The sequence below is a fragment of the Biomphalaria glabrata genome, chromosome 12, assembly GCF_947242115.1.
Source record: "Biomphalaria glabrata chromosome 12, xgBioGlab47.1, whole genome shotgun sequence".
Lineage (NCBI taxonomy): Eukaryota > Metazoa > Mollusca > Gastropoda > Planorbidae > Biomphalaria > Biomphalaria glabrata.
The window spans coordinates 4,818,823-4,836,823 of record NC_074722.1 but is presented as its reverse complement, the minus strand read 5'-3'; the positions used below and the strand labels follow the sequence as shown (position 1 = coordinate 4,836,823).

Here is an 18,001-nt window from a genome sequence, read left to right as displayed (position 1 = left end):
GTAATATTATTTCTTTAAGCAATGTAATATCACGTCTTAACAATAAATAAATCTATGCTGAACATGGGAAGTAACTTTCATTTTCCTTTCAGGAGGAAGAGAAGAAAATGCGCAGTCTGTCTGTGATACCTCCCGTGATGCTAGATGCTAGACAGCGCAAGAAAGGATTTGTCAACAATAATGGTTTGTTGGAAGACGCTCTGGAAGTCCACAAAGAGGCTCAAAATTACATGGCTCGGTGGACAGAGGCTGAAAGACAAATCTTTAAAGAGAAATACCTACAGAACCCCAAAAATTTTGTAGTGATTGCATCTTTTCTTTCACAAAAGGTAACTGGAATTAATAAAATTCTTAGACTTTATTTTATTATTAAAAGTGCCAAAAAAAACTTTATGAAAGAAAAAAAAACTTAAATCTCTCAAACTTTTCTAAAAAAAAAAGATATAGAAAAGTAAAGCATCTTGTCTTAGTAGGTTTTAGTTTTAATTTTGTTACAAAATTAGCTTTAGACTATATTTTTTTTATGGACTTTATTTCCTTTAGAGTGTCCCTGACTGTGTGCAGTTTTACTATTTGACTAAGAAAAGTGAAAACTATAAACAGCTGTTGCGAAAACAAAATATGAAGCGGAAAAGAAACATGACAAAAGCTCAGGTAAGACCAAATTATCTTTCTATATCAGCTAAGATTATTTCAGCAGCTTCCATAGGTAAAAACTGCTATTGTACTTTTTTTATGTTCTTCTTTCTCACCTTATTCCTTAGGCTGAGATCTCAGAAACTCAAAGAGCTATTGAACATCTAATATCAATAGTGCCATCATTCAGCTTTCAAAGTTGCAACAGTTTATTTTCATTAAGCAATCTATGGTGTTAAAATTTTAGTATGCTACCCCATGCACATTTTCATAAACCATTTTTAAACAGGATGGAAAATGTATTTCTTATTATACTTTCTCAGAATATCAGGAGTATAATTTTTCATCATTTCATGCTGTTCATGTTCAACAGCTTTTTAAGTCTTTCTAAAAAAACATGCACTTTTGTATTTAAATTATTACACATATTTTATGGACAAACATGTTAGCCTTTTTTATTTTTAAACAAGATGACCTTGTCATGTCTTTGATTGGTGTTAACATAGCCAATCCCTGAAATGCAAATTTCACTCTTACCTTAAACATGGATGCTTCAGCTACTTCATGGTTTATCAAAAAATAGCCTCCCCAATTATTTCTAAGTATCAATGAAGAGAGATCCATTTATTTATCTTGATTTTGATAAATCATCTCTTATTTAGTTAATACATGGCCACTGCTGTGATTTTGATGGTGCTTATGTGTATTGTATTGCATCAAATCCCAAACTGTATAGAATATTCCGTTTCTTCAGTCACATCAGCTGCATGGAGAGAGGGGAACTGCTGTGTGGGCAACTTCGTTCTGACCTTAAACAATGCCCAGGCTTTCAACTCGCTTGTTCTGCAAGATGAACCATAGTCGTTTTGAAATATAAATAAATTTTGCATCAATACAATTTACCTCCAAAGGCCATCTATGAGTGTGTTAGATAAAGTCCCTTGCTTAATTTGCTTAAAAAAATATTGACTTATACATGTACTGATTAGTAATATTTTTTTGTAACTGTAACAGCAACAGGAACAGCTTAGACAGCAGCAGCAACAGGAACAACTGAGGCAACAACAACAGCAGCAACAGCAAGAAGAGTCTAATAACAGCTCTGGATTAGTTAAAGTGGAATTAAAGAATGAGACTAATGCAGACCAGGGAGAGGGTCCATCAGGAGACATGTAAGTACTGAACTGGAGATCATTCATGGAGCTCAAGTTTTTTTTTTTTTGTTGTTATTTTCAAAGGACGCTCAATGGTTTTCAACAGTTATTCAATGAGGTTGGTATGTGAGCTTTGTAGTGAACAACTAGCTTCCCAACACAAGTCAGGCACCCGTTAGAACTTGATAATATTGACAACTTAGGACTGGCACCCGTTAGAACCTGATAATATTGACAACTTAGGACTGGCACCAATTAGAACTTGATAATATTGACAACTTAGGACTGGCACCCGTTAGAACTTGATAATATTGACAACTTAGGCCAGGCACCCGTTAGAACTTGATAATATTGACAACTTAGGCCAGGCACCCATTAGAACTTGATAATATTGACAACTTAGGACTGGCACCCGTTAGAACTTGATAATATTGACAACTTAGGACTGGCACCCGTTAGAACTTGATAATATTGACAACTTAGGACAGGCACCCGTTAGAACTTGATAATATTGTTAACTTAGGACTGGCACCCGTTAGAACTTGATAATATTGACAACTTAGGACAGGCACCCGTTAGAACTTGATAATATTGACAACTTAGGACAGGCACCCGTTAGAACTTGATAATATTGACAACTTAGGACAGGCACCCGTTAGAACTTGATAATATTGACAACTTAGGACTGGCACCCGTTAGAACTTGATAATATTGACAACTTAGGACTGAATATCTCAAGACTTTCACACATCTTTCCCTCAGACCAGCATCAAAGCTGACTCAAACTATGCCATGTTTTCCTATACCCGATTTCATAGTCCCTGATTCGTTTACACATATCTTGTCTTGACATCATGATGTAATGTGTCCATTCAACAGAAACCTATTCAGCATGCATGTCACATACAGAGAAATATCATTATTTGACAATGTGATTGGTCATACAACTTTTGAAAACCAAATCACTTACAAAGTCATTTCTCCTTAATAAAATGTCAACATTCAAAGCTTTAGAGCTGGGTAAAATCAACGATGGGAGTATCCTTCCGGAGTCAAAGAGTTAAAAAGCTGAAATTTTTTATTGTAATCTTTGTAGTACAAAGCAATTTTTATTAAACAAAAATTATTTTTATATTAATGTTTGAAATTCAAAATATGTATTATGATCCAAAGTAGAAAAGCAAATTATTTACTATTTTCATTCATATGAAAACTATTTAAAAACACATAAAATAAATGTTCTGAGCTCATCTATCACCTATCACCATCACCCAGAACATAAATCTACAGAAAATAGAGCCTTCTTAAGACCCTACTCTTTCCAAAAATCTTTCACTGTAAAAACACATTGAAAGAAGGAAATTCTGGGAAACTATTCAAGATTATATTTAAAGCAATAAAAAACATACTAAAGAAAAAAAAATAATAATAAAAATACCAACGTTGCAAGCGTTCATTACAGCTTTATAGCTGGGTAAAATCAACAATGGGAGTATCCTTCCGGAGTCAAAGGGTTAAAAAGCTGAAATTTTTAATTGTAATCTATCTCTAGATAGCATAATGTCCTTTACCTTCCTTGGTTTTATTTGACAAACAAAAGTTGTGTGTTTAGTGTGAAAGTATTTTCTCATTCACTTTTCCAAGGGTGAAGAAAGAAGTGAAAGAAGAAGAGAAAGAAAAAGGAGGAGAAGCAGACATTTCTGAAGGGGAGGCTGCACCAAATGAATCGGAAGGTAAGCAGACTTTTCTCTATTGCTGCCACTCCTGCACAACGAATTCTGTAGCTGTGAGTCAAACAACATATTCTGTAGCTGTGAGTCAAACAACATATTTGATAGCTGTGATTCTAAATATTCTATAACTGTAATTCTAACAAAATATTTGATAGCTGTGATTCTAAATATTCTATAGCTGTGATTCTAACAAAATATTTGATAGCTATGATTCTAAATATTCTATAGCTGTGATTCAAACAAAATATTCTATAGCTGTGATTCAAATAAAATACTCTATAGCTGTGATTCTAAATATTCTAAAGCTATGATTCAAACAAAATATTCTATAGCTGTGATTCAAACAAAATATTTTACTGCAGGTATATATCTTATTAATTTACATTAATGTTAATTCTAGCTTGTTGAGGGGTTAGCTTGTTTATGATACCACATTATATTTAATCTAATCGTTTAAAAAAATCTTATATTGACCCTTTTTTTTCCTGTACTTAGTAGTCAATGCAGTTTTAGAGACAATGTTCTTTCTGTTGTACTTGCAGGTGGCATCCACAGCTGCTATGTGTGTAAAATTGAGGTGGCTAATTTTAGTTTGAGCCGACCCTTGACTGCTGCCAACTGTGACCAGTATGGCGTGGCTCTGACCGATATACAGATTGACATGAGGGTCTGCCGCTCCTGTCATTGTCGCACTGTCCGCAAGCGATTCACTCAGTAAGTACATTGAATTGTTTTCTAACTTAAATACCTTAACTGTTCATTACAATTAGTATCTAGGATTGTTAACCCGTTAGCTCCTTCTGCAGTTGAAAACGTTTAGTCCTAAACCGTTGTAGAACGTTTCTAAAATCCTCTATTAAGTATACTTAATTTAAATTTTTTTAAACGAAGATTTCTTCTAGTCTCAATGCAAGCGTGATTACAAATCATTTTGGAGATTACCGATATTATTTTTAATAAAATCGGGAAGATTTTTATTGCTTAAATAATTTTTCAAACGAACAGGCCCATAGCTAAGTTGTATAAGCACCCATGTGGAAAAATGAGTATTTTTGAAGCTTTTTTATATTCTAATGGTATTAAAAGTATATATTTTTTTTAACTAGACATATCGTTTTATTTTTTAAAGTTTTTGTTTATATGTATTAGATCTTAAATTTGATTATTTTTTTCAAAATATATATTTTTAGGATTTTTTTAATTCGGAGTTATTCGTCTTTGCTTAAAGCCTGGAAAGGGTTTTTCTTAACCAGACATAGGAGCTATTGGGTTAAATTATTTAAATTTTAGATTTTATGTTAATTTCGATCTATCATGTTGTTAACAGTTGTCCCATTCCTACCTGCCGCACACCTCGAAAGCGTACCAAACGTCTGAGACCTGTACCTGCCATCTGGCATGAGCTTCCTCCTGACCAGAAGAGTACCATAATGCAAGAGCTCCGTAAGTAAAATGACATTTTTATTTTTGAACCTTTTATACTGGTATATGGAAGTGGGTGGGAAGCGTGGTCGAGAGGCTAAGGTACGCTTGAACTTGTCTTGGCTACCTTTGAAGGGGGCTTGAGGTGGACACCTGACTAGAGCAGAGTTGTGTTTACTGGGCGCCTAAAGGCAGCACGAAACCTTCTTCCAGATACCCCCTCCCCCCCACTGGTCCACAAATGTGATTGGACCATAGCGCTCTGAGCATGCTATAAGCATGAAAATAGTGCTATATACATAGAGCTATAGCGCTATATAATAATAACAAAATAATATTGTTTGTTGTTGTTTTTTCTAATTTGCTTTGTTCAAATTATTTGTTACAAATCCCAGACCAAGTTTCTTTAAGCCTTTAAAGTAATTGAAGCAAAAATTAAATCTTTTCTCATTCTTCTCGAGGTTTTATTTATAAATAAACTTTTTTGGTTTTGTAGAACTGAAAGAGGATATTAGCAAATGTTGCTCGGCCTGTTTCAACCGCATCACACGTCGTCTAGGCAACACATCACAGGCCACTGAGACCAGCGTGACTTCAGCCGCTCCAGAAGTGACCACGGGTCCTGCAGAGAGCACCAGTGAAGCCGGTGATGCAGGTACTGATGAGAGCCACTTTTATTTTCATTTTAATAGCGGCCCTCCCCTGCTACAAAGTATCTAATGTATTTTCCGCTTTCTCATAACACCAATACCCAGTGTTCAGCTGCCTGATGAATTGCTTATAGTTTTATTTTTTTTTCTTCATCAGACATGTCAGAGAACTCACGATGGACTGAAGAAGAAATGGAAAAGGCCAAGAAAGGTGAAGTTTTTAAACTTGATTCCAGTTAAATCCCTTCTGTCTTATGTGCTTTGACTTCCTGGTTATGTGGTGTGCACTATAGACTCATCACTATGGTCCTCAGTTGAAACCCTGTCCTCCGACTTACCCCTCTCTGCTGTCGTGCAGTTTTGGGCTAGGATGTTCAAATCTTCATTCCTGAAGGAACGTCCAAAGCATAGAAAACATACAAACATTATTAGCCCTCACTCTACTATTTACTTTTTGGAGCTTCAGTGTGAGCCAAGGACTTAATGATTAGGCAACATTTTGTTTAAATTATGCGCCAAAAATGCATGTAACAAATCATGTCATGTTGCAATATAAAATAAGATTAAAATATAGTCATTTCATTGTGATCACTTGCCTATATCTCTTGCCTGTTGTGCCCACAGTTAGTTTGACTGACCTTTGATCTCAACATTTCAGGCCTGAAGAAGCATGGGAAAGATTGGACAGCTATTGCCAACTTTGTTGGAACAAAAACTGAGGCCCAGTGTAAAAACTTCTTCTTCAACTACAAGAAAAAGCTCAACTTGGAAGCCATAGTCGAGGAGCACAAAGATTCCAATGTAAAATATAAGATAAAAAACTTAAATGTACACTACCAGAATATAAACATTGGTCTGTAAGAGAAAATGTTCCAAAGATGTGTGACATTACATTAAATATTCTTAACTAGTAAATAAGTAAATATCTATACTTATTGATTGTTTCCTAAGAGCCAATAGCTGCGTTTCTGTGTATATTGAGTTGACTAAACAAGTGATCAATGAATAACAATTCAGTTATACCTTTATTAAAATGTGTTTTGTTACTGAAGGGTAATGATAAATGTGTTTGTTACTGAAGAATGAAGGGTAATGATAAATGTGTTTGTTACTGAAGGGTAATGATAAAATGTGTTTGTTACCAAAGGGTAATGATAAATGTGTTTGTTACTGAAGGGTAATGATAAATGTTTGTTACTGAAGGGTAATGATAAATGTCTTTTGTTACTGAAGGGTAATGATAAATGTCTTTTGTTACTGAAGGGTAATGATAAATGTGTTTGTTACTGAAGGGTAATGATAAATGTTTTTTACTGAAGGATAATGATAAATGTGTTTGTTATTGAAGGGTAATGATAAAATGTGTTTGTTACTGAAGGGTAATGATAAATCTGTTTGTTACTGATGGGTAATGATAAAATGTATTTGTTACTGAAGGTAATGATAAAATGTGTTTGCTACTGAAGGGTAATGATAAATGTGTTTGTTACTGAAGGGTAATGATAAATGTGTTTGTTACTGAAGGGTAATGATAAATGTGTTTGTTACTGAAGGGTAATGATAAATGTGTGTTGTTACTGAAGTGTAATGATAAATGTGTTTGTTACTGAAGGGTAATGATCGTCGGACTACCTCAACCTGTGAGAGTATAACATCAACTGTTACTGCCAACTCAGAGGAGGAGGTCTCTTTGAGTGACGATGAGAATGATGAGGATAACGGCGATGACAGTGACACTGCCAGTGCCCCCAGCCCAAAGATGGAAGAAGGTATGCTCAGCTTCATTAAATTGCCGCATCTTTTTACGTCTCCTTGTAGCAAGGTCTCGTTACTGTTTTTTAAATACTAACTAATATCTTATTCTCTTCCTTTTCAATCCTTGCATGTCTTAAATTCTCAAACCTGGTGAACAAAATGTTGATAATCAATTTTTTTAAAAGTTCATTTAAACTGAAGCTGAAGACTAACCAAAGAGACTGAACCGTTTGAGCTTCTGTATATTTTAAACCACTTTTTGATGGAAACTGTAAAAGTTTTGGAAAACATTTTTTTTTTCCTTTTTGTTTTTTTAAACTACTCTTATTATTATTGCAAAGCTTATATCAACTCACTCTCTGGTAAAAAAGTTTGTACATTTTATTTCATATTTCTCCTACACCAAATATTGGATGAAGAAATTTTGCACAATTATTTCTGGCACCTGACAAAACAAGAATCAATTTTTTAAAAATTAATTAATTATCTATTTGTAATTAATTTTTTCATTTGATATTGAACAAGGGAAAGAAATCCTACTTGACAGGTGTGGAAGTATAAGATAAATTAGTGCCCTCGAGGAAGCTTGAGACATGAGTTTTTTATTATGTATTTAAAAAGTGATCACAGTAAACTCACCTGCATAATCCATTCTTTCCCACCCCCCTTTCCATATTGGTCCAGACAAGTGTTAGGGTCAAAGCGCATTGAGAAAGCTAAAACATGAAATTGTGATAAACAAAAACAGCTGGTAAAAATATTTCTAACTGAACAGATTTATTATTGTTAGTCTTGATGTATTAAAAATTTAAATCACATGACTGATCCAAACTAAATGATACAGTTGAATAGTGGGCCTCCTTCAGTCATAGAACGACTATGGTTCATCTCACCCACTTTTTCATGTGGCTGTGGAGCCCTATTATGGAGAGACACTCCCGTCCACAAATATCGCAGGTTAAGGTGGCTTTCGCTTTGGTGGTTGAGAAGCTGGCCATTTTTCGCATTGTCGTTTTTCTTCCAGAGCTGAGGCCCATGCACTTTCACTGTCCATAGCTTTCTTGGTCACTGTCTCTCTCCATCTGATCCGGTCTAGAGCTATGTCTTCCAAATGGTCAGTATTTATTTGAGGTCCCGTTTTATTACATCTATGTAACAGAGGTGGGGGCGACCAGTTTTTCTTGAGCCAGTCCCGAGTTGTCCGAAGAGGATGACTTTCGGGATGTGATTGTCCAATTAATTGATACAATTACACATAATATAAGCTTTTGTTTTTTAAAAATAGTTTTTTTTAATGTTTTTCTTTTGTTATGGCCTTGCAGGGGAAGGTGAACAAAGCTCAGTGTCTAGGGCTCAAGAAGGAGACGGCTCTGGGCCACCTGTACCCATCAGCAGCTTGTCTGAAAACAACAAACAACTTAGCGCCTCCCAAGGAAGTCTGAGAAGCATTGACAATGACAGTAGTGCTACAATGAGTGCAGATGAAGGTTAGTTTCTGAATTAACTTGAATTTTTTGACCAGTTGCATCCTTTGTCTTACTCTCGTTCAACATGTCACAAGCTGAGTAGGCATTGTGGGAGTGACCTAACCTTGCACCTTGTTACACACACACAAAATTGTTTAATTATAACAACATTCAATAGTGGATGTTAGTAAGAAGGAAAAAAAAATGCTTATGATGTCAGCTATTTATGCACTTCAGAAGTGATTAGTTTAGTTGGAAGTAGGTCACATTCTTCTTCTTCTAAATATCTAGGAGACATGAGATTTGTAAAGTAAATTACATTTTTTTTGTATCATTCATTAACAAAGTGTCATGTTTTTTTCTGTCAATGAAAGAGCTAGTATAGCCTCTTTGTCATTGTGTTCAAATAATGTTTTGTTTGTCTTTCTTTTCTTAAATTATGTTTGTCTTTGTACTTAGCGTTGTATTTATTTTGGTCCTTAAATAATGTTTTTTTTTAGGACTAGGCTATTGTTACATGAAATAATGTTAACAACCTTGTCTTTCTGTTCAGGTCCTCCAGGACCTAGCTCCCTGAGTAGTGTTGTAGTTGGCAGCTACAGCCAGCAGTCCCTCGACATAACTCATAGACACACTCCGCCATCATCTGGACTTGGCCAGGGATCCAGAGGACATGTACCTTCACCTGTAAGTTTGTCAACTGCCAGCATTTATCATTGTGGCCATCTTTCGTGGCTCTTTGCATACCTCTGTATGTTTTGACATTAGAAAACTCTCATATGGCTGGTGACTAATGGTTGTTCTTCAGTGTTCTCATGACTAATGGTTACTGTAACCCACTATTAGAGCCTCAAGTCATATTGAAATTTAATTCTCTAAGAGTTCTTAGTATCATCTTCATTCAAAACCTCTCAGGGTCATAGAATACATTCTTGTTTTTGTAACAGGCAGGGTTTGAATCATTTGAGTTACCTTTGTAAAGGCTGGAGACCTCACAACAATTTGTAGAATAGTTGGTATTCATTTGTGCTAGTAGTACTGAATCTAAGAATAGCACCAAAGTTTGAAACAAATAAAAATCTAATAGAATTCTTCCTCGTCGAGACAGTTTGGCATATTAATTCAATCAGCCATCCTTGAAGAAAATCTGTTCTGAAGAAAACAGCACACTTTTTTTCCTTGTCACAGTCTGCAAAAGAGCTCACAGCTCAGCAGCAATAAAGCTGGCTAGAAGAAGAAGAAGAAAATCTGTAAGAGCCACATAATTGAATTGTACCCAACTTGTATTCACAGATTAATGAAAGTCCAAAATTTCAGAGGAACATTGGTTGGCTTGTTTTTAAACAAAATTTAAAACCAGATTTTGTGAAAAAATGTACGAAAATTTGTGTCCCAGTAGTAGATATCACATTATAATGCTATGACAAACTTTTGACTGAAAGACATGTCTTCTATTCTTTTGACTCAAATGCTATTGTATAGAGGGCAGCAACTACATTTAACATGGAAAGGTGTCAACAAAGACTGGATACCTTTGATTACTACTTGTAAGCAGTTTCAAATAATTGTTTGCATATTTTTTGTTCTCCTCTGACTCTTTGTCATAGATGGCAATGAAAAAAACAAAATACTTTGTCACAGACATTTTTAGAACAAATTACACTGAACATGGGTTGTTGATGTGTGGCCTCTTTTTGTTTTTTTTTGTTTTGTTTAAAATAAATTTTGCTCTTTAAAAAGAAAATATCAAGTGTTATCTTAGTTTATAGGTGTGTCTACATGCTTGACTCATAACCCCAAAAAACAGCTTTAAATCTTCCACATTTTTTTTTTCAACAACTTTTATACAACGCAACTTTCATGCTCTAACATTGGGTGGGGGGGGGGGGAAATATCTGTGAGAAGGTTTCCCTGCTGGCTTTAGGCGCTCAGTAAAATCAGCTCAGCTTGAGTTGGAATTTGATTTTGAGCTCCTTGGATAGGTAGCTAATAGCCTTACATCCCACAAGCACTCATCATTTTTAAAAAAATGAACTTTTATTGATTGTTGAGAGTTGAACTGCATGTGTTTGATAGAGGAAAAATGTGCTCATAATTTTTTTCTCTGAAACAGGAACAAACTTTTTGAAAATTTCATTAAAAAATTAAAATCATGCTTTAAAAAAAAAATGTGTGTATTGCTTTCAATGATTGACTTGTTTTGTGATTTAAATGATTGTCTTGATTTTTTTTTTGATTTAAATGGTTGACTTGATTGCTTTGTGATTTAAATGGTTGACTTGATTGTCTTGTAGTTCAATGTCCCAAGACAAGGCTCTGTTCCCCTGACATCATCTGGACTTACAGTGGTCAGAGCTACTCCAGTCTTTGGCTTGGCCCGACCACCTTCTAGTGAAGTCACAGTCATAAGAGAAGTACGCAGTGCAATATCTCAAACATGTATAGTTTATCTGTTGCAATGGCTTATTGAAATGTTGTGATGTGAGCTTGTTGATAAAATAAATATAACTGAAAATTAATATAGAAACCTATTGTTTTTGTTTAGGTGCCTGCACCAGGTATGGATTATCAAAGAATAATTCCCTCCTATGGAAATCACCTGTTGCCAGAACAAATGCTTGAGACCAGGCTTTCCCCCCGTCCGTCTAGTGCTCATTCAGAGGGCGGAGGAAGTCGAATGACCTCTTCTCCACACTCAGTGTCTGGAAAGGGTCAAAGAAAGCAAGCCTGTGTCAGGGACCTGATCAACTCTGCGATTGAAAGAAATTTATGTGACCCAGCAACAAATCAGCCAGCGAAAGATAGACGTAAGATTTTCACACAAAAATTTGTCAGAGTTTCAAACTAGTTTCTGTTTATCTTCATAAACATTGTTCCTTCTGTCTAGAAAACTCTGTGTTTCTTGAATCTTTGTTGCTGAACAATCCAACCCCTGGCTAGTTATCTCTCTTGCTCTTGACACTAACATAGCTGCTTTTCTTTTTGAGCTCTCTGCATGCCCTGGAGCTGCTTTTCTTTTTGAGCTCTCTGCATGCCCTGGAGCTGCTTTTCTTTCTTCAGCTCTCTACCTGCCCTGGATTTGCTTTTCTTTCTTGAGCTCTCTACATGCCCTGGAGTTGCTTTTCTTTCTTGAGCTCTCTATGTGCCCTGGAGCTGCTTTTCTTTCTTGAGCTCTCTGCATGCCCTGGAGCTGCTTTTCTTTCTTGAGCTCTCTGTGTGTCCTGGTTGATAGTGGGCTTCATGCCAAGCAATCCTTTTCATTGTTTGAAGACATTATGAGAAACCTTCAATTTTTTTTTCTTGTTAACAATATCATTGGACTTATCCTTTCAATTTCTGTCAAAGAGATTGTTTGATTCTTGGAGGTTCTAGAAAATTTCTTCTTCTTTATTTTGATTTTTTTTTTCTTTTCTTTTTTTTTTTTTTTTTTGCTTTTCCTGAAAAACTATTGGTTATTTAAATGTTGTTTTTGATCATCATTATCTGTCCCTTGACTTGCATCATAGGATTGTTATCATGGTTCGTGTTACTTAATCCATCACTCTTACATGTCATTAGAATATCAAGAGAGAGAGAGGTCCATTCTTTCATGTTGTCCATCCTGCTTTGCTTTGGATGACTCTTTCTTCAAGCTGTCTCCACTGTAACCTGAAGGATGTCTTCTGGCAAAGAGTCTTGCCTTGCAATAAGACTAAACCAGCTCAGCTTTCTTCTTTTACCATATCAAGGAGTTATACTTTTTGCCAGCCAGAATGTTGACTTGTTAACATACAAACTGATTTGTTATTTCTATTTAAAAATCAACCATTCATAAGTTTTTGTACTTCTGTTTTTGGTTTTAAGTTATTTCTTCTTGTTAATTTAACTTCAGGACTGGTACAGGAAATGAGTCATTCTAGAGGACCCACGCCTCAAGATCTGAGGAAAGATAAGCGGGAACTTCCTCCCCAGATGCCGGAGAGAGGAAATGGAAGTCTAGTGAACTACACCATACCCAGGCCGTCTGACAGGGAAATGGAGGTTCAGGACCTTTCACGACGAAGTGATCCTTTGGAGAAAGGACCGCATGGGTACAAGGGTGACCCAAGGGACTTTGAGCCGCATCGTTCTCGAGTAGATACATACCAAAGGTCAACGGCTGAGCCTACTCGGCAGATGGCTGCTCCGCCCCCTGCCCATTCGCACCATGCCCAGAGCGTGAGCACACATCCAGCTGTCCAAGATCTTGCTAAGCCGATGCACAAACCAGACAGTAGAAATAAATCGCCCTCCATGTACAACACCGTCAATGTGAGTAGAACTATTGTTGTATTTTATAGTGTTTAAGGAACCTAGTTAAATGAAAGGAGAGATTGTTCTCTGGGAAATATTTATCATTCTATAATTCATCTTAATTTTACTAGTAAGAAGTATTTTCTAATAGGTGGCAAAGTCAGATGTATTGAGTGGTATATAAAACATTTTGTAATGCTATTTGGTATGGTATGACTATGCCGTCTCCCTTTCTGAGCACCAAAAGCAATAAGAATTAACTTTGGTTAGGTCAATAATAATAGAATATGCAATCTCTGTTTGGGACCCCTCAACTCAAAAAAACATTAGGAAACTAGAACAGACACAAAATAGAACAGTGAGATTTATAATGAAATTTAGTAAAATCATTAAATTTAGAAACCCTTCAGGATAGAAGACAGAAAAGTAAATTAGTAATTATACATAAAACACTATTCTATATATTACAGACGTTATTACATCTTAAGCATTTCATGTGTCAATCTAGTCATGCATGTTAATCAATGACTTAAACTCTATAAGTCATTTTTTCCTGGCTGATTCCCTAGTGCTATTAAAGCATGGAATGGGTTGCCTGAGTCAGCCAGGAAAACCAATGACTTGGCAGAGTTTAAGTCATTGATTAACATAAATGACTTGATTGACCTAGGGACACGCATAGAGCGTAATTATTTTCTTTTTTGAATTAATGTCTGTATTTTATACGATAAGATAAAAATTAGTTTATAAATGATACTCAGTTTATAGATGTGCTGAATTTCCAGATTATATTTTTTCTTCAGAGTGACGCAAGGTCCTTGGTGGATTCAAGATCACTTTCGCCAAGTATCAGAGGAGTTCAAAGTTCATCACCCTACTCCCATGGAATGGATCCATCTCGCTACTCCCCAGCTCGCATTCCTCCCCCACCCCCTCTAATAACAAGCAGTGCACAAAGAGCCTCACCGAAACAAGTCCGCTCTCCTCCCAATACTTCCCCCATACTTGTACGTGGCTCCATCACTCATGGAACCCCTGTCACGCACCACCCTGTTGGGGGTACTTCTGCTCACCCTATGGCGGGAATCGTTCGCCAGCCAGCCCCGCCACCAGCCCAGCAGGGCTCAATCACCAAAGGCACCCCAGTGAGAGAAATGGCTCGTGTGAATGCATCTGGCCAAGAGAGCTCTCAAAGAATATCCATAGATCCTGGATATCGCCCCAGCCATGGACAGTCTAGCATGTACGAACGAAGCCCATATCAGCAGACCCAGCCAGTGTATGGCAAGCAGAGCCAATATCCTCAGAACTCTAGCTACCCTCCCTACCAGGAGCAGACTCAGCCCTATAACAGTTCTAGAGCCACCATTATGAGTGACTACCTTACTGCCCAACAGATGCCCCGTGGGCAGAAGGAACGGGAAGAAGGCTTATCCCCCCGAGGTGGGGGCCGGGATCCAGGCCACCCACAATCCTCTGCCCAACACCCTACACATGCTTCAAGTCAGCGTCCGGTCCAACCTCCTGTAGACTCTCGACATCAGATGGTAGTCAACCAAGGAATGATGTATGTGATGGGAAATCAGGCCTCACAGAGTGACTCCCACGTCAAAGCTCCACCTCACAGCTCCAGAGAAGATAAGCCTCAGCCCTCACCCTGGTCACAAGGTGCTATTACTTACAATCAGTAGACTATAGAAACAATCCATGTCCTAACTATAGAAACAATACCTAATAGATTCATTTCTTGAAATTTCTAAGTTTTTGTAAAATGATGCTTTGCACATGCCTTCTAATGTCATCAGATAAAAAAGGATGGCATTTTAAAGATTTTTCTTACCAAAATTGTAATGTGTTTGGTGTAATATGAGACCTATGATAGATTTATAATTGTATGCTACTGATAAACTAGCCATCCAAGTCTTCTTTATTTATGTTTAGTTTCTCTTTTTGTATTTTATCATCCTCTTTGGCCTTCAATTGTATGTTTGGTTCATATAATTGAACAGATTTTTATCAAAGGAAATAATTGGTTTAAATGTGTACTAGTGCTGAGTAGGATGCACTTAGATAAGTTTTTTTCCCCTTATAAAAACATAGCTGATTGATTATCGAAGTGAAAAGAATCAAAGTATTTTTGTATCATTTGTATTTATAAAGTTTGTATTTAAATTTATGTTGTTGTTTTTTAAGACTGGTAAATTTGTGTAAATAAGAGAAAGAAATTGGATTAATAAAATAAAAAATAGAGATAAATTGAGTGAAATAAAATAATTCTTGCATCTTGATTGAAAACTGTCATAGCCATTGAAAGTTATTGAAAAAAATAAATGCAGAACATTTTTTTATTAGGATCGTCTGTTGGTAGTCCCATTCTGTGAGCCTTTTAGTGACAAAAACAAACTAGCAAGTTTATTCCTTGTCACCCTGACATTTCATGGAGCCACATAGATTCGAGTCAATGTTTTATCAAATAGAATTATTTCAGTTTAGTTTAGTCAATGTTTTTTTTAATGTTCTAAGGAATGATACAAATTCAGTCAATGATTGACACATTTACCTCTACACTTTGTGTTGAGATAATTTAATTTCGTGTCTACAGTTTCTTTCTTCATTTTTTTTCTTGCTCAATTCTTTTTTTTTTCTTTATTTAAACTTTAAATAGATAGTTGTTAACTCTCTTCAACTTTTTTTTATTCATTAAAAAATTAATCACTAGGTAAACACATGAATAGGCATAGGATGAAATCATCTTTTTTGAAGGAATGTCTGCAACTTGAGAGATAAGATAACTATGTATTAATGAAATAATAAAAAGTCTAGGCATTTATCAGACAGGTCGGCTGTTATATATTTTTAAAAAATCATACACAGTATCTACTTTTTTAAAAATCCTAAACCCTTTGGGCAAAGGATTCTTTTCTTCTGTTGATTCTTTGATGTTGAAGCACACATTATTTTAATTCATATTCTGATATGTTTTGTATAGCACTCCTTAAATGTGAATAGTTTCTTTGCCAGGCGGACGAAGTATGCCTGGTCAACCAATGGGAGCATCACTAACCCTGGACCCAATGGCGCCCCAGAGGCCCAGTATTGTGACAGGAACTGGTCGGCCTCCTCATCACCCGGAGCACAAATCTGAAGTCCAGAGCGCCATGGCAGACAGCACCAGCATGTCACAGCAGCGGGGTCAGCAGTCGCCTAGACAACCGGATTCAAGTTAGTCATATTTAGTTATGTACTGAAAATAATTATCAGTCCAACAATAAAAGTACCAGTCAATAGTCAAGATTTATTCTAAATATTATTATTCTAAACTGTTGTCATAAATTTAAGAGTGTTTAGAATATTTTTTAATGACTGGACAATAGATATTTGTATTTAATTTTTTTTTGAGGAAGTGGATGTAATTATGGTTGACTATAGATCTCTTTAATTGTCTGGGGCATGATAAATCTATTATCCTATTTGCCTACACTTTTAGTGGGCTGACAATAAGAAATGGTCTTTGGATAGGTATCAGTTTTTCTACCTACCAGCAGTGCCATGGTTGAAACATGTACCATTAGACATGGTTGAAACATATACCAAAAGACATGGTTGAAACATGTACCATTAGACATGGTTGAAACATATACCATTAGACATGGTTGAAACATATACCAAAAGACATGGTTGAAACATATACCTAAAGACATGGTTGAAACATATACCAAAAGACATGGTTGAAATATGTACCAAAAGACATGGTTGAAATATGTACCAAAAGACATGGTTGAAACATATACCAAAAGACATGGTTGAAACATATTCTATTAGGGTAGAAAGAGAATGTTCACATTGAGAAGTTTGTTTGATAAAGAAGTCACTTTTGTATTTAGTAAAGTTTTTGATGCTCTTTTTAATTGTTCTATTTTTTTAAAATAATGTTTGAATAATTTTTTTCCATAGATGGGGATGCTCAATTTTCTATAAACTTGTGGATATTTACTTTTGCTTGGTCTATGACTCACAAATGTATTGTTTCAATTAGCAGTCGATGACAAACCTTTTATTTTTTTATTCCAGGAATGCTGAACATGCCCACAGACCCCAACCAGTCTCGTAGACTGTCCCCGAACTTAAGGGGGCCCTACAAGCCTGAAATGACTAGACCGTCTCAGTGGGAGCAGATGAAACAAAGACAGTATGAAAATGTAGAGCAGTTCAATAGGTAGTGTAGATTTCATTTCTCAATTCTACCAGCTGGAAGCACTATCATTAAAATCATTGTGATTATTACACGCTGAATCAATGCTGGGTTTTGTTATAATCAGCTTTCTGTCTACAGACAAGAACAAGATCGCCGTATAGCTACTACCATCAGCCAGTCCCACCAGACTCACCCTGCACAGTCCATGTATCCTGTCCAGCGGCCTGACAGTAGAGACCATTACCCTGGGTTAGTAACCAGTTTTTCTTACTCTAACTATCTGCTACTCATCATGCAGAGTGACGTGGACCATCACATTGTCTTGTACTGTTCAGTTTTTTCCAGTCATCTAAATATATTTGAACTGAATTGATTGATGCTATATGTGCTCCAGTAGTTCTGAATTAAAGTGAAACTTGTATTTTTAAAGCAATTATAAACAGAAAAAAAAAGAGATGAAATCAGTTAAGAGAAAACATAAAACGAAAAACTGCAGATATAAAATGAGAATAATAGTTGATGAGCTAAGTTTTTTAAAAATGCTTGTTTTAGGTTTTTAATCAATTTCAGCTGGTTTGTTTTTATTTTAAATTATTGTTATTTCTTAGGAGTTTTTATTTACATAGGTGCGTTTATACGAAGGTAACTACAAGAAACCTGAGAATACTTTTTTTAAAAATACTGGGAGTTATGCTACATTATTTCTTGTCTTCAACAA

General features: G+C 35.8%; 1 protein-coding gene across 5 annotated transcripts in view; it reads left to right on the top strand.

The window, feature by feature from the left end:
- LOC106068052 (serine/arginine repetitive matrix protein 2-like) overlaps positions 1 to 18,001 on the top strand; it is a 138,954-nt gene that overhangs the window by 109,732 nt on the left and 11,221 nt on the right. For 4 of the 5 annotated variants that reach the window (XM_056006825.1, XM_056006824.1, XM_056006827.1 and 1 more), the window contains 19 exons: positions 93 to 329; positions 544 to 654; positions 1,651 to 1,808; positions 3,435 to 3,523; positions 4,066 to 4,237; positions 4,851 to 4,966; positions 5,442 to 5,600; positions 5,753 to 5,806; positions 6,254 to 6,396; positions 7,208 to 7,364; positions 8,673 to 8,837; positions 9,370 to 9,503; positions 11,111 to 11,230; positions 11,362 to 11,623; positions 12,688 to 13,106; positions 13,892 to 14,756; positions 16,110 to 16,310; positions 17,160 to 17,304; positions 17,422 to 17,532. In XM_056006825.1, the coding sequence (XP_055862800.1) occupies positions 93 to 329; positions 544 to 654; positions 1,651 to 1,808; positions 3,435 to 3,523; positions 4,066 to 4,237; positions 4,851 to 4,966; positions 5,442 to 5,600; positions 5,753 to 5,806; positions 6,254 to 6,396; positions 7,208 to 7,364; positions 8,673 to 8,837; positions 9,370 to 9,503; positions 11,111 to 11,230; positions 11,362 to 11,623; positions 12,688 to 13,106; positions 13,892 to 14,756; positions 16,110 to 16,310; positions 17,160 to 17,304; positions 17,422 to 17,532 (3,818 nt within the window). The remainder of the gene's footprint in view (positions 1 to 92; positions 330 to 543; positions 655 to 1,650; positions 1,809 to 3,434; positions 3,524 to 4,065; positions 4,238 to 4,850; positions 4,967 to 5,441; positions 5,601 to 5,752; positions 5,807 to 6,253; positions 6,397 to 7,207; positions 7,365 to 8,672; positions 8,838 to 9,369; positions 9,504 to 11,110; positions 11,231 to 11,361; positions 11,624 to 12,687; positions 13,107 to 13,891; positions 14,757 to 16,109; positions 16,311 to 17,159; positions 17,305 to 17,421; positions 17,533 to 18,001) is intronic. The other variant, XM_056006826.1, reaches the window with a different exon arrangement.